The sequence below is a fragment of the Lactuca sativa genome, chromosome 2, assembly GCF_002870075.4.
Source record: "Lactuca sativa cultivar Salinas chromosome 2, Lsat_Salinas_v11, whole genome shotgun sequence".
Taxonomy (NCBI): domain Eukaryota; kingdom Viridiplantae; phylum Streptophyta; class Magnoliopsida; order Asterales; family Asteraceae; genus Lactuca; species Lactuca sativa.
Window position 1 is genome coordinate 178699405 of NC_056624.2, and position 27950 is coordinate 178727354.

A 27950-nucleotide genomic window follows, 5' to 3' on the forward strand; every position below is an offset into this window, starting at 1 on the left:
TGCCCTGCCCGGCCATCAACTCATGTTTGGAATGCTCTAGGGTTTGTTGGCTACCGTACGGAACAATACAGCCTCAACCCAACACAATATGTCGACATATACCAGATAATAAACATATACAGATAATCATGCAACAGAATCACGGGTAGTCCTACAGATATACCAAACTAGCATAAACATGCATATCTATCCCATACTCATCATATCAGTGAATATCAAACCAATGGGTTAGCCTTGGTGCCTTCAACCCGTAAGTACAATAAGGAAAACTCACCTCGCAAACTAGACAAAAGCTAATGAGGTCTCAGCTCCAACCTGTTGGATTAGTGTCTAAGTCCATAACTATTTTGGTATGTACTTGACCCGATGGTGCATGGTCCTTTTAGGTTGCCTTTACCAAAGCAACTTGATAGGATGAATTATGGAGAGAAAGGATTAAATATGATTTATTAATATATTATGGGAATAATATATTAAAGGAGAAATCATATTGTTTAATTAATATTAGTCAATAATTAATTGGTAATTAGTTTTGTGACTAAAAGAGATTAATTAAACTTAACGGATTGGAATTGTAATTATAAGATAATTGCAATTTGGGTCATGGATTGTCTTAAATCAAGAGGTGGATGAATTCTTATGGGAAGCCCATAAGGAAATCGTCCAAGGGCTTGATTAAAGGAGTCTATGGGTTGCTTAGGGCTTAAGCAACCAAATTAGGGTTTCCATGTTAGATAACCCTAATAGCCTCACTATATATAGAACTCTTAAGGCTCAAAAACGTGGGGAACAACTTTTCTAGGGTTATGTAACGCCCGTAGATCAGGGCTAGTCAATTTAGAGACGATAGGTGTCAAAAATGAATTTTTGATGAAAGATTATTTAGAATGAATAATCTTAACTAAGTTTTAGTATATGTTACAAAGATTCCGTACATATAAAGAACGCCGAAATCCGAGTTATAACGAAGAAGTTATGACCTGTCGAAGTTTCGCGACAGAATCGGCACGACACTGCGCGACGTAAAAGTGAATTTACGTTAGATTGATATTTAGCCTTAGCAATCTAAATGAAAGTCGTATAATACGTTAAACCATGAGCGTGCATAAAAAGAACGCCCAAATCTGACTTCGTATGAGGAAGTTATGATTTTTCTAAGTTTCGACTTAGCGGTATGCAGCCCGAAATACTCGATTTGAGATCGAGCGGTTTTTAGCCGAAACAATCTAAACGAGAATCGAAGATCTCGTTAGCGATGAAAAGTTAGGCGAGAACGGACGTCAAACGAAGAAGTTATGAATTTATAACGAAGTTTTCCTGTCCGGGCCTACTAAAAATAAATAATAAAAATAAAGTCAAAATTAGCCGACGAAGTCTAAACGAAAGTTGTAGAGCGTAGTCTCACCTACGCGTGGATATAAAGAACGTCGAAAACGAAGTTCGTATGAAGAAGATATGAATTTCCGAAGTTTATTAAATAACTAATATTTAAATTTAATTATAAAACCCGGTATTATCCGAAGGGGAGTCACCGGGCATATCCGAAGTACGCCCAGCGTACTGCTGTACGCCCCGCGTACAGCGAAGCATGACGACCTTCGCACTCGAGTTCTTCGGATGACGCATGCAGTGACGATTTCGGAGCCTTACGCCCCGCGTAACGCAGTACGCCCCGCATACTCCGAGGCTCCAGCCTCCTATAAATAGGATGCGAGGGTTCCGGGCTTATTTGCTCATTTCTCCTCGTTTTTGTGCCGAAGCTCTGCGTGTAAACCCCCGAAGCCATCCCGACACCCCGGATCTCATATCCAAGTTAAGAAGGAAGTTTTACGCTCCCGAGATCCCGTGAAGTGCGATTCCCGAGCCGAAGCTCTGCCCGCGAGAAGTCCGATTTTTGTGGAGATCTACCGAAGAATACTACTTCTGCAAGTCGTAGTGTTGTCCGATCATCTTCTGATCAAGTGAGTGTATACTACCTTTCACAAACACGATAATAATACAAGTATGGTTTGAGTGTATTAGTATATTGTTGTTTATACGAGAGAGTGGGTGGTTACTTTCTTCTAACACATAAATATGAAGTATTTGTTATAAAATACGTGCTATGTGTTTATATATTGTTGTTTATTTGAGATGAGTATGGAATGAATGTTTTATATAGTTTTTAAATGAGTTAAACTGTATATGTATTTTATATCTACAAATATGTTGGGTAGAACATGGGTAGATGAGATAGTTGGTATGTGATAAAATGATGAGGTATGAAGATGATTAAGAATGATATTGGCAGATGCACCAATTAGAGAATGTTATAATGCTAGCAGATGCGCTCAAGCATAGTATTGGTAGATGCACCGAAGAGAGAGTGACATAATACTAGTAGATGCACTTAAGTATAGTATTGGTAGATGAACCTAAAAGAGCATGCCATAATGCTAGCAGATGCGCTTGAGAATAATATCGGTAGATGCACCAAGTAGTGAATGCCGTGATCTTGGCAGATGCGCCAAATAGAGATTGTCATAACAATAGCAGATGTTAGGGTAAAATCCTAAGAAAGATAATAGGGATGGGTAATTGAGTTGATTGTTTGATGGTTGAATATAATAATTATATTATTGTGGGTTGAAAACCCTATATGCTCACCAGGCTTCCAAGCCTGACCCACTCAGTTTTCTTTGCATTACAGGTAATGGCACAAGAGTATAAGTTGGTGTACTTGACGAGAGATTTTGGATTATAGGCCAGTAGTTATGAATAACTGTTGTAAGGTCTATTTATTATTGTTTATGCTTTTTGGTCTGTATCGGAACATGACATCCCGAGGTTTTATTATTTAATGAAAATACATTCTCTTTGAGAAACGTTTTGATAAATGGTTATCATATTTTATTTTGGGAACAAATTCCGCAACCGTTTTCTTTAAACGATCACTCTGATTTATAAAACAAAGCATAAACAAATCGGACTTTTCGGACCGTGAAAATGGGGATGTCACAGGTTAGAACACGGTTTTGGCAGCCTCCATCCTCTCTCCTCTTCATCCTCTTGCTTATGGTGTTTGTGAGCCATTAGAGGAGTGACACTTGTGACTCTAAGCCTTCCAAAGTCAATTCAAGGAGGAATTAGGATTGTTATTGCTACATAACAATCAAGGTAACATTATAAACCTATTCTAATATCTAATATGATTACTTGTATGCTAGAATTAGGGTTTATAGTCTTGGATTGAAAGCATGTACAATAGAGAAACCTAGATCCAAGCATTAGGGTTTGTATGAGCACATAGGATGTCTTATGACCAAAACCCATCAGTGGTATCAGAGCCTAGCTTGGTTTCAATTGTATTGATGCATTGTATAACTGGAAAATTCGTTTTTTGGGTTTCTGGAGGCTGGACTCGCCGAGTCCATAGCTGAACTCGCCGAGTCCAGGCTTGACTCGACGAGTCAACTCGTCAGATGGAGGGTTTCTCGGGTTTTCTTGCTGTTTTTGCTTATGGATTGTTACCTTATCATGTTAGATCAATATTAATCCGATTATATGATATATTTGATTATAATTTTGATCTAATTGAAGATATTTATCAATTAATAAGATAATTGTTTCCTTATGTGATAATTGATTAATTATTTTGAGTAAATTGATAAATTGTTTTGCAAGAAATCATTAAATGAATCAAATATGGATAATTATGTGATTAAATGTTAATTTGAATTATTTGTTATCTGATCCTTGTTGTTATGAAAAGTTTCATATTTTGCCCTTTAGGTTTTATAGTTTAAATTTGAACCCAAAAGTTTTGTTGTTTTGAAATTTAAATAGTTAAAATCCTAATGTTTTGAAAAATGTTTCAAAACTTGCCCTCAAGTTTTGGAATTTAAATTTTGATTAATTGTTTAATTTTGATGTATATTTGAATTCTAAACCCTAATGTTTTGAAATGTTTCAAAACTTGCCCTCAAGTTTTGGAATTTAAAAGTTGATTAAAAGTTTAATTAGGAATGTTAAATTCTAAAACTCTAGTATTGTTTTGAAAAAGTTCAAATCACACCCTTATGGTTTTATTAATTAATTAAGGTGTATAATTAAAAGAGGTTTAATAAATCCATAAAAGTTTTGGTTTACAATTTAATTGAATTAAAGGTATAATTGTTAAATTTGACCACCTAATATTTTAAAAGTATAAAATACACCCTATACTATATATGACATTAAAAGTCTAACATTATATATATGTATGAGTAAAAGTCAGTCTTACCGTTAGTAGGCCTCATTCACGAAGTTGGTCTATAAGGGGTGTTTAAGGAAATTGCTTATAAAATGGCGATTGAATGGGTATCCACTCTTACCCACCGCACTCTTGACTAGTGGAGGGTCGTTAGCCGAACGGGTAGGATAGGACGAAACTTTCCATTATAAGTATAATGAATTATTAAAGTAACTAAATGTTTTCATAAAATTTCCAATCTTAGTTACTTAGGCAAATGTGAATTGATGCAATTCCATGAAATTACACTTTGTGCCCTTGTGAAGACGTTAGTGGAGCGTGTGTGGTTTACCGGCACACTAAATGGTTCTAAGCAAAGGTAGCAAAGGGTGACTCAATGTTTGTCATAGTTCGGTGGAGCGTGTGTGGTTTACCGGCACATCGAATAGATGACTGTAACATGTGAGGGCACCATGTAAGTTTGCATGGTTATTCACACCCGCTTTGTGATCCTCGGCATCCCAGTCACAAACAAGAGGGGCATATCGAGATTTAAACATGCCATTAAAAGTTCAATGAATCTCAAAGGATCTAGGAGTTTTCATCGATTTAACACTTAAAATTCTTTTTCGTTTTTCGTGGTGGAAATTAGTGAATCGTCATTCACTTACCTTCAAATGTTCTGCAATTTGGGTTACGGCATCCCTCTCCCGAGTTGTAGAATATTGTGTTGGGTCCTAGCCTTAGTATCTCATTTGGGTGATTTACTAAGGACTCTATCAATCAACTAACTTGAATTTGTTTTCTCTCGTTTTGTAGATGTAAAAGTTTGAGAACTATGGTCTTCTCAAATCCCGTGGAACAAGCGTTCCACGTGAAGATGATATTCCATGATTCGATCAAGGAACAAGAGATCATACTTCACTTCCTCCTCCTCCTCCAATTATTTTCCCTAACCCACAAGTTCAAAAGCTTGAAAAGTTCAAGATCACTCAAGCCCTTTTGGCAAGTAAACATAAAGAAGGAAAGTCAATGTGTGCACACGTCCTAGGGATGAAGTCACACATTGATAGGTTAAGAATGTTGGGATCCGTCGTCTGTAAGGAAATGGCTGTTGATTGGGTTCTTCAGTCACTTCCTAACTCATATAGTGAGTTCGTAAGAGAGTACTATATGATGAACCGCGACGTGACCCTTATAGATCTCACCTATATGCTTATTGTTGCTGAATCAACAATGGTTTGGCGCAATGGAAAAGCAAAGTTGATTGGTGAATCTGCCTTTAAGACCTCTATGGATATAGACAATGGCAACGAAAGACATGCCATGATCGAAAAGTTTGATCATAAGAGAAAGGCAATGTCTAAAGTAGTTCCATGTCCCGTTCCAAAAGGAGTCAATTTGCTTTTATTGCCAAGAAAAAGGGGCATTGGAGACAAAGTTGCCCTATTTACCTAAGAGATCTAAGAGATGGGAGAGTCAAAACGTATGGCTTTGATTTAGGTAAAATCCATTGACTAACTCTTTTAAGCTTCTATTCTAGATTCTTAATACATAATGTGATAAGATTACAATTGATGTTTTGTAGGATCGAAGAAAAGAAAGGAAGCTTAAGGGAAGAAGTGAGCAAAATCTAACCGTGAAGGAATGGATTTCGATCGCATTTCTCGAAGATTAGATTCTTGAGCTACTACTTAGAGTTAGAATTAGATTGCTAAGAAAGATGTATTAGCATAGTTTTTCAATGAATTGCATTGTAAGGACAAAATTTTTCCGCAATAAAATAAATTTTGATTTTTATATTATTTATTTATCCTTACAATGGCGTATATGAAAAATTGATGTTTAAATGTTTCTAATATTAGCAATAATGGATTTGATTCTTAATTATATTGTTTATGGAAATGTCAAGAATTTACCAAATAGGGAGAGGTTCTCATCGCCCAAGTTTCAATTGGAAAGAAATTTGGAATCATGCAACTTGGTTGCACGATGAATGAGAAATTTCATATTTGGAAATTAGACTAATTCGTTGACAAAGTGTCAAGTGAAGGACTCGGAGATCGAGCACACAAAGTTGCGTGTTGATCAAGTCCACCACAAGAGTAACAGAGATATTTGTCATGATTTACTAAAGGTTTAGTAAATATGATTATACTTACAAGATTAAGTGTAATTCTGAATTGATTAAAGGGTTTAGATCAATAGCAGAACGAATAAGAAGAATCAAATAGGCAGAAAGATAAAAGTTTCTCCATTCTAAAAAGAAGGGGGAGTAGCTTTTATACTTTATGATAGGACTTAATGATTAAGAACCATATCTCAATTGATCCTCTAAGTGAGTCTTAGTACAATTGTATGTATAAGAAGAGGAATCAAGTATTGAAGAAATGGTTAAATCAAGAAGTCAATCATACTTCGTTCCAAAACAAGTCTTAGAGTTGAGATTGTGACATTGAGTGAAAAAGTATTAAGAAGGTTTATAACATTCATCAAATATGGAAAGTTGTGATGTCTTGGATAAGACAAAGACCAACTAGGACCAATTTATGAAGTGTTTTGATAAAAGCTACACTAACTCTTGAATATTTGTTTCTCAAGAAATGTTTTGACAAGAGAATCTTATATGTCAAGGAGTCAGTGGGAGTCTTAATGGTATTGAAAGGCTTCAAGAACAAATCAAATAAACCTTATCGATCATCACTAGCACACGAGTTGAGGGTTACAACCTATCGTGTTGACATTATTTTGTTTATGTGCCAATCCAATCGAATTAATTATGCATATGAGTCCTATGAGTTCTCATTTGAATGCATAAAAGGCAAGGACCTTGATCAATGAAAATATGACATCCCCAAAATCTCGGCCAGAAAAGACCGATTTTCATTTATGCTTTTAAATATTTTCAGAGTAAATCCTTTTGATTTGAAAGAGTTGCGGAATTTGTTCCCAAAAACAAAACATGATAAAACATTGTTTACCGAAGCATTTCATAAAAGAAATGTATTTTCATTATAATCAAAACTCGGGGTGTCATGTTCCGATACAGACCAATAAGCATAAACGAATACATTACAAGTCATATAACAAATATAAACATATGCAAACTTGTAAACAAAACAACTTGATGGTTCATCCATCTCATGCCCTTCCGCCACTACCTGTAATACAATTTAAAACTGAGTGGGTCAGGCTTGGGAGCCTGGTGAGCATATAGGGTTTTCAACCCACAATAAATATCATATTTAATTTTCACCAACCAACAATAACCCAATTACCCATTCCCGTTATTCTCACTTTAATATCCCTAAAACAACTAACATAAGGGACCTAGTCTAAGAATATTTCATCGGGGCGACAACACATGCTTCGGGGGTACCTCAGCAATATAAGTCAAATAAGGCAACCATGAGGGGGATGGAGTACAGCGAATGAACACCCAAGTTCATTAACACCTACAGGTGGCGAACCTGCTAATGTTTCCACAAGACTGTCTAGAATAGCCAGTGGTCGTCATCTAAACTCCGCTAGATGACTCAATCAAACAACAACGAGGCCTCTCATCTGTTTATTACACACCATCTGTCTACCCATGTTCTACCCAACATATTAGTAGATAAAAAATATACATTTGTATACATAGTTTAAAGAAAACCTGTATAGCATGCTTTAATCAACACATATATCACATAACAGATGAGGCACACACACACATAACACATATCTTATAAAGAAATAAGCAGATCTGTAAGATAGAAGAGAGTGAATACTCATTCACACATAACACAACCAAATATATACACATAGCACGTATTTTTATATAAAATACTTCGTATTATTGTATTAGAAGAAAATAACTACACACTCACTTGATCAGAAGATGATCCGACAGCACTACGGCTTATAGAAGTAGTACTCCTCAGCAGATCTGGAAGATCTCCTCGAAAATCGAACTTCTCGCGGGCAGAGCTTCGACTCGGGAACCGCACTTCTCGGGATCTTCGGGATCTCGGGACTTGCCTCGGGGCTAGAGTATGATACCGGGACTTCGGGATAGCTTCGGCACGAAAAACGATGCAAAAGACTAGAGAGAAGAGAAGAAAATGAACAACAAAGAAGGCTGTCTTCGGATCCTTTATATAGAGGCTGGAAGCCTCAAGTACGCGGGGCGTACAGCAGTACGCAGCGCGTACTGCTCCAATGTTCGTAAGCGCATGCGTCATCCGAAGCCACTTGCTGCGATGTCGACACCCTCAGAGTACGCGGGGCGTACTCGAGTACGCGGCGCGTACCTCGGATCATATCGATGACTCGCTTCGGATAATGCTTCCGAATTTTGATTTAAATATAAATACAAAATGATTAATAAACTTCGGAAATTCATATCTTCTTCATACGAACTCCGTTTTCGACGTTCTTTATATCCACGCGAAGGTGAGACTACGCTCTACAACTTTCGTTTAGACTCCGTCGGCTAATTTTGACTTTATTTTTATTAATTATTTTTAATAGGCCGGGACAGAAACTTTCGTTATAAATTCATAACTTCTTCGTTTGACGTCCGTTCTCGCCTAACTTTTTCTTGTTTCGATACCAACAATGAGATCTTCGATTCTCATTTAGATTGCTTCGGCTAAAAACCGCTCGATCTCAAATCGAGTATAACAGGCTGTATACCGCTAAGCCGGAACTTCGATAAATCATAACTTCCTCATACGAAGTCAGATTTGGGCGTTCTATATATATTCGGAAACCTCGTTTCGACTACTACAACATTAACCAAAGATATTAAGTTTATTTTACACTTAAAATTTGACGCTTATTTTTTATTCTTAATTAATCAGACCACATAATTAAGCAATTAAGCACAAACACATAATACTCAAATAATACATTCTTATTATTTCAAAACGGGTTACAAAGGTTAAACTAGACTATTATATTGCTAAATATGGCAAGCCCGGAAACACAGGCGTTACAGAAAAGTACATTGATAAGAAAAGGTGAGTTGCTTAACTGCTTGGAAGACATGGTGGGCAGCTGTGCTACCATAAGGCAAGAAATCGAGATTAAGAAAGTTCGATCCATATGAGTTTGAATTTGTCGTAAACTTTGGTTTTAACAAATTCACATGGATAGAAACACATACACCGTTTAAATCTAAGTGTTATAAGATTTCCTCCTTCATGAAAATGATTGTGAGGAAATGCTTTCACTAAGAAAGATTTTTAAGAAGATAGTGATTGTAAAATTGCATTCTCGAATTCGACTATGGTTACGGTATCCCTTTCCATAATTTGAATTGTGAGGTTTGGCAATTAGTCTTAATTGTTTAGACACACATATGAACTATCTAAGGCAAAGGTGTATAAGTTCAAGAAGCCTTGATAAAAGATTATCAAAGCATTAAGTATTAGAAACATGAACTTAAGAAATTCAATAAGCATTGTTTTTCTGAAAGTTAAACTGTTTCTGAATACATGTCGAAGCTAGTGGGAGCATAAGTGTTATGTTTATAATAATCATCATGATAGTGGGAGCATAAAAGTTATGATTGTATGATTATTAAGGCAAGTATTGCAAGGTCAGCAATATTAATTATAGAAAACAAGAGTCATACTTTGCAAAGTTGTAAGATTTGAGAAGTTGTTTTGCTATAATTAAGGGAGAGAATATTATGCTTCATTTCAAATCTAAAGGCTTAGGTTGAGAAATGTTAATAAATTTAGTCAAGGGTACATAGTGTGTTCTTAAAATTTCGATTATGATTACGGCATTCCTCTTCACAATTCGAATTTTGAGAACATAGCAAATAAAACATTATGCGTCGTGTCCCATACGCTTCGGGTATAGGATCGATTGCAAATGCTTTGATATTTGACCATTCTGAAATTTTCCAAATGACGAGCGCATTTAGAGGGAAAAGGGACTATAATTGGTTTTGACTAAAATAATTAAACAACTATCAAAGGACAATCCAAAGTTCGACGAGGACTGGTCGCTTGTGAGTAGTTGGAAGTATAGTATTGGAAAATATGGAAATGTCTCCATATTGGATGGACAATATCGACATTATCATGAATAGAAAATATTCTATTAAGAATGAGTTGTCATATGGAAAATATGGAAGCGTGTCCATATTGGAAATTGAATATTGAAAATCTATGACTAGATTAGAAACTTTTATGCAAAAGGATGTTCAAAGAATGTACTTTGAGTGAGAAACATCACGTCTATGGAATTGTCTTGTAACAATCTCCGATAGAGGACTTTGTAATATCATTGACAATAGTCTTTGTGACTTTGGTGTAGTGACATTACGAAAGGATCATTGCATAAAATGTTAGAATCTAGTATATTCTATAAGTAGCAAGAATTTGATATTCTTTCACTTATGAAAAGGATTTGGAGTTGTGAAATGAGAATGATTGGAAATGTGTTCAATGTGATCTATTTCACAAAGTAGGAACCATAGTTAAACATTGTGTGCATGCTAGGAGCATGGGACAAGTGTTGTAATTCAAGTAAGAAGCTGATTATCCGAAACGACAAATAATGAGTAATCAGTATGGTGATAAATAAAAGGTGTTTTATTTATGCTCAAAGGGTTGAGGCCATATGGGATTAGTATTATTCTTGTGTTTCACATTTGCATGTTTTGACTTCCAGAATAATTGAGTTTATTAAGAATAATTGAATTATTCAAACGGGCCACAGTCGTTCATATGTTGGAAGTAGATATGAATGAAGACTGTCGTGAATTGGTGTGTGGATTGTCTAAAAGAGTATTATACATAAGCAAATGTTTGCTGCAACGTTCATGAATGCTTATGAATATGATTGAGCATTGGATTAAACCCACGCTCACTTGGATCACTCCATGAAATTGTATCACGAGTGATTGGTGAGACGATAACATCTTATATTCTTGAAACCGAGATGTGTGAGTTGTATCTTGAGAATCGGTTGCACATTGATAATATGTAAACGCACTAGTAACTTGGTGTTATAAAACATATTGTTGTGTGTGATTCGGTGAGTGAGTGCAAGCAAGCATTGTATCAAGGTTTATCTGTTCCTTTTATCCAAAGTAGGATAAAAGCGATATCTTTAGGCCCCTCGATGATTTAGTGATGACAAACGTAAATGCTCGGCTGGGCTAGGGCTAATTTGATTTGTTCAATTAGTCAATCGTCATAAATCGGAATCGAGATATAGTACAAAGAGAATGATTTGAAATCATATCTCATATGATATCCAGAATGGAGGAATATATGATCCCTTATCTAAGGACACGCGTATCTGATAGGATCAGAGTTGACAGCGGCTTTGGAAAGCTACGATTGCAGATCAGGATCTGAAGTCATACGCAGAATAGTTGTTAGACTTATCCAAGTGGGAGACTGTTGGATTAGTGTCTAAGTCCATAACTATTTTGGTATGTACTTGACCCGATGGTGCATGGTCCTTTTAGGTTGCCTTCACCAAAGCAACTTGATAGGATGAATTATGGAGAGAAAGGATTAAATATGATTTATTAATATATTATGGGAATAATATATTAAAGGAGAAATCATATTGTTTAATTAATATTAGTCAATAATTAATTGGTAATTAGTTTTGTGACTAAAAGAGATTAATTAAACTTAAGGGACTGGAATTGTAATTATAAGATAATTGCAATTTGAGCCATGGATTGTCTTAAATCAAGAGGTGGACGAATTCTTATGGGAAGCCCATAATGAAATCGTCCAAGGGCTTGATTAAAGGAGTCTATGGGTTGCTTAGGGCTTAAGCAACCAAATCAGGGTTTCCATGTTAGATAACCCTAATAGTCTCACTATATATAGAACCCTTAAGGCTCAAAAACGTGGGGAACAACTTTTCTAGGGTTAGAACATGGTTTTGGCAGCCTCCATCCTCTCTCCTCTTCATCCTCTTGCTTATGGTGTTTGTGAGTCATTAGAGGAGTGACACCTGTGACTCTAAGCCTTCCAAAGTCAATTCAAGGAGGAATTGGGATTGTTATTGCTACATAACAATCAAGGTAACATTATAAACCTATTCTAATATCTAATATGATTACTTGTATGCTAGAATTAGGGTTTATAGTCTTGGATTGAAAGCATGTACAATAAAGAAACCTAGATCCAAGCATTAGGGTTTGTATGAGCACATAGGATGTCTTATGACCAAAACTCATCACAACCGCCTCTTATTCCAACCAAATGACCAATCTCAATTAGAATTCACAAAATACCCTTAAGCTCAAACTTGGTCAAAGTCAAAGTCAATCGGTCAAACCAACTAAGTCAACTCGCCGAGTCAACCCAACTGAGTCAACTCAACCGGATTAACCCACTGTAAGTATGTGAGGCGTACTCCAAAGGTACGCTGGGCGTACACGAGTCTTCGCATGTTGACCACCAACGAGGTGGTTGACCTCGTACGCAAGGCGTACTCTCGCAAACTTCAAAACTCATTAAGTGCTTAATGGATTAAGCACTTGCGTCCATATTTCAAATCCAAGGCTAAAATACACTCTAGAGTCATAAAATTTACAACTTTATGACTTTACATGTCCATTAAGTGCTTATCTCAACTTCTTAATCCATTAAGACATTCTACAAGATGCATGGAGCAAAACCAACCATTTGAAACCCATTTTCATGACTCAAGACACTCCCAAATGTCTAAAAGGACAACTTAATGGGTCAAGAACATGCTTTGTTCATGAAACACCACATATGGGACAAAAAGAACCTAAAACTAACCCAAAACAAGATCTACAAGAAACTACATCAAATTCACAACTTGATACCTCAAAATGATGTCAAAGGGTGGTGTGATCCTGGATCTAGAAAGCGTGACTCCTTCAAGGTGGTCTTCTCTTCCATCCTTCTTCTTTATAAAAAAAAATAAAAATAAAAACAAGCAAGTTCGTTACAAAATAAAATATTGACCCTTAAAATTATAGCATCTAGTAAACTAGTAGTTCAATGAAAGCTTTTATATTAGTAACCAAATATATATGATTTTTTAGTAGTTGTATGGATCGTATTCATATAAGTTATATAAACTTTTTCCTTGTGGATGTAACCCATATATATATTAAGAAATTATTTTTTTGTTTTTCTTGAAACATTGTTTTTATTGCACACAACGTTAAAAACCATGTCAAGTGTTATTTAGCTTTCAAGATGATTAATATAATATTTACAAGTCTTTTAATATGATAAAATAGAAAACCTTAAAACCCCCAAGTCATACGACATAGAATTTATAGTTTGAAAATTGAGTCTTTTTATTTAAAATAATATTATTTCTTATTTGAATGCGATTAATAGAAATAAATAACTATACATCTGTTTTGGATAAATTAATTAAAATTAAAAAGTAATAATATATTTTCGTGCAAGTGTAAATTGGTAAAATAGAAAGTGTGGAAGGGAGTATATATCTTGCGATGCCCATTCTTCTTCTTCCTCGTGTAAAAACTCCATTCTCGTTGTTAATGCATATACAGTAGCATCATTCTCCCATTCGTATATCCGTCATACTCGGAATAGGATTAGGAAACCCTAGAGAAATTCTTTTGTTTTTCTTGTAATTGTGTTAGATATAATGGAAGCGAAACCAAAGGTTAACGGCGGCGTAAAAGATGGAAAACAGAACCGCCGTATGCCGGCAATCCATGGTCCTACCAATCCAATGGTTACGCCACTCCTTACAGATCTTTATCAGTTCACCATGGCTTATGCTTATTGGAAAGCCGGCAAGCATAAAGACCGCGCTGTGTTAGTTTCTCAATTCCTGTTTTTCATTTTTATAATCTTGCTTAATTTCTCTGTTTTTTGTATAATTCGGTGTATGTGGTGTAAAATGCTTTGTCTTCAGATTCCTTTTTGTTTACTCAGATAATACAATTCGTCTCCGAAGCGTATTAGTCACGAGAAACATAAAAATTATAGGTAAATAGAATTGATTTAAGTTGTAATTCGTGATTCCCGATTGTCATATACCAAAACTGCGGATTGTTTTCAGCTGTCATTGGAACAAATTAGGAAATTTTAGCCGTTTGGATATGGAATTATGAAGTTTCCTAGATACTGGCGTTTTTAAGGCTGAATAAGTTCTGATTCCTGTATTTATATGAAGCTATAAGAGGTAAATTATGCACAAATGCTATTCTGGAATCAGGTATAAGATTTATCAAGAGTGATAGCGTTTAAATCCTTAAGATTAAGGAGACAGAGTGCATGCAATCATTAAGGAAATAGGGTCTTCAACAGGAAAGGATTACATTGAACATTAGAAGAATAATGTAAAAAGAGTAATAAATCAGCCTTTGCTTGATGTATTCTGTGCATCCATTCCAAATTCGATATACTTTTTGTGGTTTAACTGTTTAAGATAACTATTATGTGTTTCTGTAAAATAAAATCTTTAAATCATGAATTGGAAGCATCTTTGTTGTCTATTGGTTTTAGTAATTCTTCATATTAATACAAGTTTAATTAAAGCCTTTAAGAATTTACAACTATATTAGAATCTATTTAGATTGCTTATTGTCATGATTTTGTTTCAGGTTTGACTTATATTTCAGAAGGAACCCATTTGGTGGTGAATATACAGTTTTTGCAGGTCTAGAAGAATGCATAAGATTCATTGCAAACTTTAAGTTATCAAAAGAAGACATTGCCTTTATTCGAGAATGTTTATCTCCTACATGTGAGGTAAGTGTAACCAACTTTCAACTCAACAAAATTCACAAGTAATGATTCTGTCAAATACAGTTGTGAAGGGTAAAATGGTCATTCACTAACCTTTTGATGATGGGTGTAGGATGGCTTCTTTGAGTATCTTGGAGGAATCGATTGTTCTGATGTTGAAGTATATGCTATTGCTGAGGGATCTGTCGTATTCCCTAAAGTACCCTTGATGAGGATTGAAGGCCCTGTGGCTGTAAGTTACGTTTTCAGACTTGCAGGGCATTTTTGGAAACATTTAGACAAAAAGATCGAATCTTTGAAAGTTCTAATTGTATTGTTGTTATTTCAGGTGGTTCAACTTTTGGAAACTCCTTTTGTGAATCTTATAAATTTTGCTTCTTTAGTCACTACAAATGCTGCAAGACACCGTTTTGTTGCTGGAAAAAATAAACTTCTTCTTGAGTTTGGGCTTCGTCGGGCCCAGGTTTTAGACACTTTTTTTTAAAAAAATTATTAACGGATTTCATGGGCTATAATTTATTAAAAAAAATAAAAAACATCTTTTGTTTCTATCATGTGTAGGGCCCAGATGGTGGTGTAGGGGCATCAAGGTATTGCTACATGGGAGGATTTGATGCAACAAGGTGATCTGTTTCTTTTTTACTTAATGAGCTTAATGCTTTAAGCATTTAATATGGAGAAAATGACTTAATGACCTAAAATGGTCATTTACTCATTATTTTTTGTGTGAATAGCAATTGTGCAGCTGGAAAGTTATTTGGAATACCACTTCGTGGGACCCATTCTCATGCTTTTGTCAGCTCCTTCACGGTTGGTTTCATATATAATATAAAGTTTTGATTTTTTATTTTTAATATTTTCATGTGACTTAATATAATAATCAATTTGTTGATATTTAGGGACCTGATGAGATTACAGAAAAGTCTCTCAAAAGTCAAGATGGGTCAAAAGTATGCAAAGATTTTGTGAGTCTTACACAGACATGGTTAAGCAAATTAAAGGTATACTTATAAATTATAATAATTACATTTATATTCCCATAATTTATCGTTTGTAAATTTTTTAAAAATTGTATATAAACAGAGATTAAGTTCATCGGAGGGCGTTTTTGGCGAAACAAATCAAAGTGAGTTAGCAGCTTTCGTTTCATACGCCCTTGCATTTCCCAACAACTTTCTTGCTCTTGTGGACACATATGATGTAAGTCAAAAATAAAAATTCAATAACTTCTTTTTCTCATTTAATATTTAAAATTGGATATGTTTAGGTGATGAGGAGTGGTGTCCCTAATTTTTGTGCTGTAGCTCTAGCACTAAACGATATGGGGTATGTTTTTTTTTTTTTTTTTTTCTTTTTAACATTTTCTTTATATAATTTTTTTGTTTTATTTAAAATGTTTGTAGATATAGAGCAAAGGGAATTAGATTAGACTCTGGTGACCTTGCTTACCTTTCATGTGAAACAAGAAAGTTTTTTCAAACCATTGAAAAGGAATTTCAGATTCCTGATTTTGGAAACACTGGAATCACTGCTAGCAATGATCTCAATGAGGAAACATTAGATGCTCTAAACAAACAGGTGAGACTTTAAATTTTTTATAAAATTCTTGACTAGTGAAATTGTTGTTATTAACATTTATTTTAAAAAAAAAAAAATGGTTGATTAGGGGCATGAGGTGGATTCATTTGGGATTGGAACAAATTTGGTGACATGTTTTGCTCAGCCTGCTTTAGGCTGTGTGTTTAAGCTTGTTGAGATTAATAACCAGCCGCGTATAAAATTATCAGAAGATGTCTCAAAGGTTTGGAATCAGTATATATTTTATAAATTTTGTTAAAAAAGAAAGGTCAATGGTGATTTTTTAATTTTTATTTTTGGGGGGTTTTAGGTATCGATTCCGTGTAAAAAGAGGTCTTATAGATTGTATGGGAAGGAAGGTTATGCACTTGTGGATATAATGTCAGGGGAAAATGAACCACCTCCAAAGGTATGTAGAGAAAATGACAAAAATACCCATATGAAGGGAATGAATGGATTATTAGTATTTTTTTTTTTTTTTGATAAATAAACACAGGCAGGGCAAAGGATTTTATGTAGACATCCGTTTAATGAATCGAAGAGAGCTTATGTGGTGCCACAACGGGTTGAGGATCTTATCAAGTGTTATTGGCCTGGAAGTGCAGGTGTGAGATTTTGATTTAGATAATAGTTATTATTATTTTTTTTTATGAAAAATAATAATAATGATATTTGTATAATAAATATGTGAAGAGAAAGAAAGAGAAGAATTGCCAACACTTGTGGAGATTAGAGATCATTGTATGAAGCAATTGGAGCAAATGAGGACAGATCACATGAGAAGATTGAATCCAACCCCCTACAAGGTATGTATTAAAAGAAAAATAAAATATTAGTATCTATCTGTTATCCCTCCCATATCTATCTTATAAAAGAGGTCGTTCAAGAAAAATTATCTTTTACCACATTAATTTGAATTTGTTTTATTGATTAACTCAACGTATAAACGTTTTAATTCCTTGATACTCTTTTTTTTATTTATTTGTTATGGCTGAATGAAATTCCTTGGTGGAGTAGGTTAGTGTAAGCACAAAGCTGTATGAGTTCATTCATTTCTTATGGCTGAATGAAGCACCTGTTGGGGAGTTGCAGTAAGAGGATCGATTGAGATGCACATGATGATGCTACTACACAAATAGTAAAAATACACATCACATCAATACTCATTCAAGATGTCTACTCAAAAAACATAATAATTTTTTTTTTTATTTTTTTTTTATTTGTGTGTATGTTTTTTTGGGTTTGTTATATATTTCAACTTGCTTTTATCGTATATGTTAATAAATGTTTGCATCTGTGATTGTATCTGCCAATTCTTTTTTTTTTTTGTATGATACATCTATATTTTGATTCGGCACTTGATTGAGAGACTGAGTTTTTTTTTTCAACGAGATTAGAGTGCCTCCATGAGCTTTACGAAATAAGACTTCATAAATGGCATTAGAATGTTGTTATCATTAAGCTTCCACTCCAGAGTTTTGGGGTTTTGAGGTTCGTTTGTTAAGTATCTTAATCCAAACTTTCAAGACTAGTTTGACCAAACATTCTTCATCAAGGGCGGACGCTCAAGATTTCATATTAGGTATGACACCGAAAAAAATAGTAGTAACACAATAATAGAAAAAAAATTAGATTTTTTTGTACTGCATACATAGAAGTCAGACCTTGTCTATGCCACTGTGGGACATATAGAAGAACCGCCCCTTTTCTTCATTAAGTAGAGAAGTGAAGTCAAGTTGAAAGAAATTGGGAGAATGAGATATTAATGAAAATGTGGAAAACTAAAAATAAGTATTGACTAAGCGGCTATTAATGGCTTACATATTACAAAACAATTCAACCTAAAGTTTTCTTTTACATTTGGTTTTGGTTTTGCACTTGTCCAGTTTACTTAAAAGATTAAAAGAAGTTGCAGATAAATAAATAGGTATTTTTCATGTCCTTTTCATGTTGAAAGTTTGGACCTTAACCTTACTCATTTAGTTTTTGTGTCGTGTATTAACCGGGTTGAAATCTATGACCTAAACTCGTTTATTTGCATGTAAGGTTTTGTGTAGTGCCAAGAATTTCACCCCACCCATTAAGCCTGATTGAAAGAGAAATGATTTGGGGTTCCGTTGGATGCATTTATGCATCATTTAGCATGTTTATTTCATGTATTTACAATCCTTTTAGCCTTAAATTTTAGGATTTTAGTAACTTTAGGACAATTTATGGATATTCAGGCAAAGCAATTTGAAGTAACTGATGGGTTTGAGCCATAAGAACTTTCCTATGTGCACATGCAAGCCTTAATGTTTGGATCTTGGTTTCTCTAATTGAACATGCAATGTATCCAAGGCTTACAATTCTAGATCTAGTGTAAACAATTGAATCATATCATATGAAATCAGATCTAGAAGAATACCTTAAGTTGCTTGCTTGAAACTTCTTATTCTTGGAACTTAGAATCACAATTGTCACTCCTCTAATGGCTTACAAACACCAACTAGCAAGAGGATGATCTTGAGAGAGAGAGAGAGAGAGAGGAGGTGAGAAAATCGGCTCTAGGGTTTCTTCCTTGCAAGAGTGGCCGATTTCCCTCACCCATGGGGTCTATTTATACTATAAGCTACTAGGGTTACACCCTTAACCCTAATTGACCTAAGCAATCCAAAGATCCTCCTAGATATGAGGCTTTGACGATTTTAAGATATCCAAACCCTAAAATCCGTCCACCCTAATATTCATAAGGATACATAGCCCAAAACACAACTATCATACATTTGATAGTTTATACCCCTTTATTCAATTAACCTCTTTAAGTCACCAAATTAATTCTCAATTAATTTATGACTTATATCAATCAAATAATATTATTATTCCTTTAATATATTACTCTCATAATATATTAACTAGTTGTGAGACCCGTATATTATACGGGTTGATTAAAACAAATGTTAAATACGAACGATTAAATAGAAATTTTATTTAAATTTGAAATTGAAATAAATGAAAATTATGAGAAAAAAAACATGCAAAAAATAAATAAATTAAAATTATGTGTTTAGTGTGTACTAAACAGGTTAATTATAACAAAATGTTAAACATAAAGGTTTAAACTGTAAATTTATTTGAAATTGAATTTGAAATTTAAAATTTAAAATTTGAAATTTGAATTTAATAGTTATTATGGTAGGTTTAATTTATGGAAACTAAATTAATGATATATTGAAAATAAAAATTAAAATAATAACAAGTGGAAAATAAATATATCTCAAATTATCACAAAATGACATGTGGCTAATTTTATGAGAGAATGACATGTGTCAAAATCATTTTCATTTATTAGGGTAGATAATATCTCTTCTCTCTTTACAAATCACCATGTCAAGTTGCTATGGTGAAGGCAACCCAAAAAGACCATGCACAACTAGGTCAAATACTTACCAAATATAGTTACAGCCTTAGACACTAATCCAACTGTAACATGGACTGTATTGGTTCCCTTCTTGAAAATCATGACCATGTAATTTTGGAGGTTTGTTATTGGGCAATTTCCCTAAGAAGGGAAACTAGGCTCCTCTCTTGAAAATTCCGATTTCAGAGATATTTTGATTTGGATCTCACGTGTAAACCAGATTTAAGTTTAATTTTATTTTTAGACTTGTGATTCATGTTAGGCCAAAACCTAAGTTTAATCACCTGATGTTTGAGATAACTTGTAGTTTAGCAATTCTTGTTTTGTTTTATCCAAATTACTTGAATTCTCATTTAGTTTTAGTTGGCCACTAGAACTAGATGAGTTCTTTCTAGTATTAATTTATTTTGTTCATTCCTTGAAATCCATAATTGTTAAGGAAAGACAACTCGAAACAAACAAAAAAAATGGTTATGTGAAAGGAGTTATATTGTTTAAATGGATTGTACATTTTTACTCCCTATGAAAGGAACTGAGCGTTGGGAGCATTTACACAAAGTTTTCATGCAAATTTCCAACTTAGTTAAGACCTAAAGCTGTCCAATTAAAGAACTTATTTTAATTAGACATTTATGGTAAATGAAGAGTATTAGATCTTGTTAACCACTACTTGAAATGAACATGGATTTAGGATTAACTCACATGATAAAACAATAGAACTTACTAGCACATTAAATCTTCCTTTGTAAAGTAAAATACAAGCTAGAGTAAACACCACTAAATACAAAATTGATCATGTCTACTCTAAATAACAACTCTTTTTGCATAAAATAACTAAGTAGCACACATACATACATACATCATTGACTTACCAATACAAATACTTGTTAACATCCTCATCCATCTTTCATCACAAAGCCACACAACTCTGTTAGCTTAACTTCTTCACCATGATTTGAAAGCCAATTTGTATTTCTTTTTAAACGGGATTTGAATTTAATCAACTATAATCCATTATTTTACTAAATTGAGGCGAAAAGATCACTAAGTTTGACCCAACCATAATCACACCTGTCCCTAACCTTCTGTGCCGTGGAAAAAGCTAATCCAACCAAACCTCTTATCCTACCAACCTCTTTCTCAACTGCAGCCCTCAACTTAGCATCAACCTGAAATACATTAACTAATTACAAAACAATTCATATCAATATCTCAAACTTTTTAACTAATGACGAAAATAACCTTGTCAATGCAGCGATCTGCATCCAGGAGATAACAGAAGTAAGAGAGTTGTTTGTACACATCAGCCTCCGAATACTAATCAAAAATAAAGTTTCAGTAACTGTTGTTGCATGAAGGGTAATGACAAAAATAGTGTTTTTTGACTTTGAGAGTTGAAGAGATGAAAACCAACCTGTCTCACAAGACGACCATTACAGCGAGGGTAATTTGGGCATACTGTTCCTCTTTCTGACTCACCAACAACACGCAAGTTTAAACTCCGTGTTGTGTAGTCGCATGTTTCATCATCACACTGAAATTTTACATCCAATTTCAGTAAAAAAATTCAAAAATGAAAATCATAATAGCATTGTTTGCATACCGTCATAAATCCTTTGTAGTATGTGGATATGAACAATTCAGCTCGTCTTTTTACCTGATTCCATTCCACCAACAATTTACTCGCTTTATTTCTTTCCATTTGAAGCAAAAACAAATTAAATTTAGTTAAAATTGAAAACCTGATTGGATAATGATGCTGGAGGGAATTCCACTTGACATTTAGGGCAACAGAATTTCTGCCAAAAGGTAGTGGTGGTGTTGGTTGATTGATCTTGCAAGTCTTGTGGCTTTTCAAGGGCTACTGTTTGTATGTAACTCAGTACAGATGGACACTTAAAACTAACACAGCAATCAGGACATGACAAATTTAAAGCCTCACAACCCCTGTATCTGCAATAATCAAACATCACAAAAGTTTTTAAAAAAATGTTGATAAAATTTATAAAAGCATAAAAGGTGAAAAATTCAGAAGAGAACTAGTAAGTAGTAACTACCTCTCTTCATCATCTGTCATGCAAATAACAGAGCCAGAATGATCATTGTTTGCAACTTCACTTGATTTGCTTTGAAACTGAAAACAAAATCATTATTAATTTTATTAGTTATCTCATCAATGTTATTTGGAAATGATAGGTTATAGAATACTATTAGAATATAGATACCTTGGAAGGATCAAGCCCTAAACAATCAGCTAAAGTAGCTGGGCTTGTACCCTCGATTGATGCACATAGACGCGATACTACTGGATGAATCTGAATGCACCCAAAAATAAATGATTTATTAAAAAGATAATATAATTTTTTTTTAAAAAGTAGAAAATAAAAAATGATACCTGTTGTGCTAGATAATAGTCGATGTCAATCATCAAATTCTCATTATCCTTTGTGAGTTCATCTGGATGTCTTGCACGTTGAGCAATCCCTACTGATGTACTCAAACCATTCCCCTGTGAAATTTATTAAAAATTAAATAACGCAAATTAGAGATAAATAAATGTGGAAAAGTAAAATTAGAAATGAAAATAAAAGCTTAATCACAAACCTTCTCACAGCAAATTATGTAAGGAACTGTATCTCCAGCAGAGCAACCACTGGTGTACCCTAGTTTCTTCAGCCTGAGTGCTACCTATAAGTAGATATGTTTATGTATTAATAAAAAAATTATAAAAAAGAATTAAAAAAAACAAAATAGTCAGAATATTTACTTCAACATGAGGTTGACTTTTGGCATCTGGGTAGGCTTCAGGAGGTCTAGTCAACGTTTTTGTAATGATATATTTCTCCAAACCTATTTCTCCCTTCCTCATATCCTCTTGTACTTTTCTGAGTTTGTTGTGTATTGCTTCAACAACTTCTTCACATGACCTGTCATTATAAATTAAAATTAAAATTTCAGAGAGTAATGATGATGATGATTATTAAGAGAAGAAGACATACAGCTCAGATAATATTTGTTCAAGACAGAAATCTCCAGTCTCCTTTGACAACAAACTCCAGTCACGTCTGACCATATCCAGACCTTTCCTCTCTATAACTTTATAAATTTTCCCATCTCTTATTTGCTCTTTCACAGCTGCATATTTCTTCTTTTTAAGCAACAGCATTCTCTTGTATACACCATCAAGATCAATTTCTAATCTCTTGTATCTCTTGTTCACCTACCATTAAATCAAAACCAAAAACTCAATTCAACAACTTTTCACTATTATAATCTCAAAACTATTTTTATAAAACTGTAAAAAACTACCTCTTTGATGATATTTCCTGCGATTGATTTGGCTTTATTGATATCATCAAGTCCAGTGTATATCATGATTGAATCAGTGTCACCATAAATCACATCAAAGTTTAGATTGTTGCGAACAAGATCAACAGTGCTTTGTAAAATCTCTCTCCCCTGTAAGTAAATAAATAATTAAATAAGTTGTAATACTTTTCCATATATATTTTTTTATTAAAATCTTTCTTACTTGTAGTGTTATAAGTTCTGCAAGTGGCTTTGCATAGAATCTTGAACTGGAAAAACCAAGGCATCCATACATACTGTTGGCTGTTAGTTTCAATGCTTGTTGTTGTATATCAAATTGTTGATACTTGAGGCCTGATGCTGTCTTTAATAATCTTTTTACATGTTTCCTTCTTTCAACCAGATTTTTGAGTAACTAAAAAAAGTAAGTAACAACATATGAAAGACTTATACAAACATTAAACCGGTGTAATCAATTTAACTATGGTTAAGATCTAACCTCGGGTAAAACTCCAGTTGCTGTTGCAGATGGTAATCGAGGAACTAAACCATCTTCAGATCTCTCTACTGTTGTAAAGCAGATATTGTACTCCTGATTAAAGAAAATAAACACAGAAAAAAGATAAGAGAGAAGGGTAGAAAGTGTTGAAAGTTAAAAAGTATGGTGGAGATATGACAAACCTGGATAATGGAGGGGTAGAGACTGTTGAAATCCAGAAGCAAAATGTATTTATCATATAAACCTTTTTTGGGTTCCAACACTAGTCCACCTGCATATGAAGCTGCTTTTTTGGATTTTACAGGCTCATTTCCTGGAGGGGCGATTTCGTCATTTTCACCCAAATCATTGTTTACTTTGTCTTCTGGGCCATCTGATTTACGTTTTACTGTTTTGTTTTCTTTTGGAGTATAAAACTTATCAGGTACCATAAATTTTTTAGCATGAAATGCATGCAACAATAGATATTCCACTCTTTGAGCTCTAGCACCCTGAAACCATGCACATAATAAGTTATTTCATAAAATTAAAAAAAAAAAAAAAAAACTAAAAAAACATATTTAGTGAATGATTTTTTTAACTTTTCATTAGTTTACCTGAAGAGTTTTTCCCCATAAATTACCACTAATATTAGTCAGTTGTCGTGTGAGAGGAAGAACACTCAAATGAAACATGAGTTCCATTGACAACCATGCATCTGTCTCCCCAATTTCAATCTGCAAATCCATAGTGTTAACAATATCAACAAAAATAAAAATTAAAAAAAGCTGAGAAGTAGAACATACAAGTTCCATTAAGGATTGAGAACTTTGAAACATTCCAGGAATATCATGTGGAGCAATCTCTTTTCGATTCTTACTCAACTGAGTCTTTGCAAGTTCTGTCAATGAATAACTAACCTGAAACCAAAAAACAAAATGTTAGAAATTAAATATAAACACTAAATTGTTATTATACTATATTAATATTAATATTACCTCCTTTAAAAGATCACGAGAACACAAAAAGGTATCACATAAAAGCCTGCCAGCAATGCAAGACATAATTCCCGGACTTGCCCCTGACCCAAAAACTGTATTTCCTTTATTAAGTCTAGGCATCTCAGACCTCTTAAGTCTTCCTATTTTTGACCACATGCTATTAGGAACTTTGCAAGCCTGCAAAATGTTATACCATATCATTATTATTAATAAATGGTAATACAAATACAAATGTTCTCATTAAATCAATGTGTTTGTTAGTATTGTAAAAACCTTGACTCTGTTGAGAAGAACATCAAGGTCAAATCCAGATATGTTGTGGCCAACAAGAATATCACTATCTAATTTGTGTAATTCAATCATTAACCGATTTAATAAAGCTCTTTCACTGCTTTCCATGCTAATGATGTTTGATCCAGCTTTTATGTTTTTATCTGCTGCTTCTTTGTTAAATCCCATTGGAAATAATCCATCTTCAAGCTTACGTACAACTGTAAAATGACTTAACATTCCAGGTCTTGTCCATTCTGAAGCCAACATTGGTGTATCAATCTGAAATTTGAAAAAAAAAAAAAAGTATTTAAATTTAATGTTATCAGTAATGTTACAAACAAGATTTCAAGAAAGAATGTGAAAGTACCTTGGCCTTATGACAGCAGATGACAGATGCAGATGCAATTTCGTTTATGTTTTGTTTTTGGTTTATTACAGTTTTCAGATTGATTGCAGTAACAACTACAGGAGGAATCTCTCCTGTGTTTTTTGAAGAGGTTGCAATTTTAATGTCCTTAGGAGAATCCACTGTAACCTCAAACTTACACCAGCTTACCTGATCAAAGGGTAAGAAAGTAATTTGAGCATTTTGCTAAGATCTTAACTGTAAATGTAAAATTTATAGGCTTACACGTTGAGCAGTGGAAGAGGTGGTAAATCTTGAAAGTGATAGCCATGAAGGTCCCTTTATCTTTCTTTTGATAAGAAAAAGCTCCAAAGCACTAAATGAAACATAATATTAGTTTTCAGATTCCAGTGAAATTAATAAAAATTTATCAGTAACTTTTATACCTGCTATGTGTTCCAAGCAAAGCACGGAAGGTTTCTCCTTTAAGATCTGAAGGAAGTGGTGGATCCTGGAATTACAATATATACAACATCAGTAAACACTTAATGAATCTTCTTTGTGAAATGTAGCATGATTAATCTTCTTTGTTAAAGGTGTGAAATACCTTGAATGGATAGCTGATTTTGAGTACATAATTCTCTTTGCGCTCTATGTCGGATCTTTCAAATGCATAATTCCTCTGAAAATAAATAAATAAATCAGTTTAAGCACAAAAAATATATATAAATTCATTGATTTTTGAAGCTAATTAGACTAAGAACCGGACCTTGACAGGTTTCATGCTAAAGTTTGAAACATTTCGATCAAGCAATTGTTTCTTTATGTTGGCCTTCAATCCAGATGCCATCTCCTAATAAATTAAAATAATTAAACAGTGATTGTCAACAATGACTGAATAGTACTAATAATACAGCCAATATGGTGATTGTAAATTAAAAGAGGCCAAAGGCAAGAGGTGTATTACATGAAGCTTGGTGTGAAAAGCTGTAGGTGATATCTTTGACTCTTCAACATCTCTCTCAAGATTCATAATGACAGAGTCTTCAAAAACAGGACCATTTGGGATAGCATACATGCATCTTTGCATATTCTTCACGACCACACAACAGCTGTGATAAGTACTTCCTGCTTTCACCTTGATTCAAATGAAAGTTATTAAAGATCAAGATCAATCTTTATCTTGGCAAGAATGATAAAACAGTGAGTCTTATATAATTAATCAAGCGTTAGAATGCAAATGAACAGGGTCAACTGACATGTAACTGAATTAGCTAAAATACCTTCCCAAATAGATAGATATTGCCAGCATTAGAACCGGAAAACTCCTCATATGCATCGAGCATGTAGAAAGGAAGAGATCCATCAAGTTCCACCACAAATGGTGGTTTTTCATCAAAATATACACCAGGACCGATCTCAGCATTCAAATCAGAGCTTATGTTGGTCTGCAATCCTGCTGTTGCACTGAAAGTTGGATCCTTTTCCACTTTAATTTTAGCATTTAAAGTCCAACCATCGGCCTCCTTCATCACTGGCTCAACTTTCAGTTCGCTAGTATCCTTAGATGCTTCAACTTCACTTGTCACCACCGGTGGCTCCTCCACAACACCCAAATCTGTTTCATTTTTAGGAAATTCTAGCACTTCCTTCCCTTCTTCTATTACGTCGTGTTTATACAAACTATTTGACGATAGAGTATTCACAGCCACCACACTTGCAGGTGTATTTTCAGTCTTAATCGAGGTAATCAAAGCAGCTGGTGCTAAAACTGTGCCATTCTGGGATGATCTTTTGTTTCCTCGTCTCCTTTTCTCTTTATCATTCTCATCCGGCGCAAATTCAGCAAGCACATCATCAAGAACACTATCGGAAGACGCCACTGAAGGCTTACTCTTATTGAAAACGGCAGAAGTAAACAAGTTAGATATCCTTTGCTTACCCATTAAAGCAGCTGCGGCTTCAAAAGAGGGCTTCTTATGTTCCTTCTTTTCCGTTTTCTTCTTCGGTTTCTTTTTCTCCAATTCACCTTCCGATTCCTCTTCTGATGACGGAATTACGCCGGATTTAGTCCAATCAACTTCTTCGCCTTCGTCCCCGTAACCAAGGCCGTCGTCGTCCACGATAAACCCTTTAAAATCTTCACGTCGTTGGGCCACGAGGTTCTCGTACTCATCGTCATCGACGGTATCGTAGATCGGCTCATCGATCTTTATCTTGTAACGTTCTTCGCCAATGTCGGCGCCGCCGCCTTGTCTGCGGATTTTGAGCTTGCGGAGTGCTTCAGCGCGCTCCTCAGACTGCATTCCTCTAGTTTTTCTCCTTTGTCTCCGCTGATCGTCTTCCATTTCGATCTCGCACGGACTTGGCTTGCTTATTCTTTGATTTTGTTGGATCGATCTATGGAGGGTTTGGTCGATAGGGTTGATACTAGAAAGGGGGAGAAAGAGATGTATGAAATAGCGGGAAGAACGTTTTGGCGCCAAAAATAAATTGGCGAAATCCCTATTACGCGATCAGGGATAATATTTTACTAATAACATTTAATAGTATAAATATATTGTGATCTACAATATAATACGTGAAATTAAAACAATTGGTCTCAATATTAATTCTATCCTT

General features: G+C 34.3%; 2 protein-coding genes across 2 annotated transcripts; one reads left to right on the forward strand and one right to left on the reverse strand.

Moving 5' to 3' along the window:
* Positions 1 to 13663: 13663 nt before the first annotated feature.
* Positions 13664 to 17816, forward strand: LOC111876729 (nicotinate phosphoribosyltransferase 1). The gene is made up of 15 exons (XM_023873304.3): positions 13664 to 14007; positions 14799 to 14946; positions 15056 to 15175; positions 15272 to 15406; positions 15505 to 15566; positions 15678 to 15753; positions 15843 to 15944; positions 16027 to 16143; positions 16211 to 16269; positions 16347 to 16521; positions 16610 to 16744; positions 16832 to 16930; positions 17018 to 17126; positions 17215 to 17327; positions 17539 to 17816. The coding sequence occupies exons 1-15, from the start codon at positions 13835 to 13837 to the stop codon at positions 17614 to 17616; spliced, it is 1701 nt and encodes a 566-aa protein (XP_023729072.1). The 5' UTR covers positions 13664 to 13834; the 3' UTR covers positions 17617 to 17816.
* A 2811-nt stretch (positions 17817 to 20627) lies between these two features.
* On the reverse strand, positions 20628 to 27808 carry LOC111876728 (DNA polymerase alpha catalytic subunit). Its single transcript, XM_023873303.3, has 26 exons — positions 26612 to 27808; positions 26296 to 26466; positions 26098 to 26181; positions 25936 to 26010; positions 25775 to 25839; positions 25614 to 25704; positions 25350 to 25538; positions 24983 to 25261; positions 24707 to 24886; positions 24515 to 24628; positions 24326 to 24445; positions 23912 to 24220; positions 23730 to 23822; positions 23454 to 23645; positions 23231 to 23380; positions 22921 to 23141; positions 22689 to 22848; positions 22526 to 22609; positions 22317 to 22430; positions 22147 to 22236; positions 21979 to 22055; positions 21664 to 21874; positions 21525 to 21578; positions 21336 to 21455; positions 21164 to 21238; positions 20628 to 21090 (listed from the first exon to the last, which is right to left on the reverse strand). The coding sequence occupies exons 1-26, from the start codon at positions 27674 to 27676 to the stop codon at positions 20944 to 20946; spliced, it is 4530 nt and encodes a 1509-aa protein (XP_023729071.1). The 5' UTR covers positions 27677 to 27808; the 3' UTR covers positions 20628 to 20943.
* Positions 27809 to 27950: the final 142 nt, after the last annotated feature.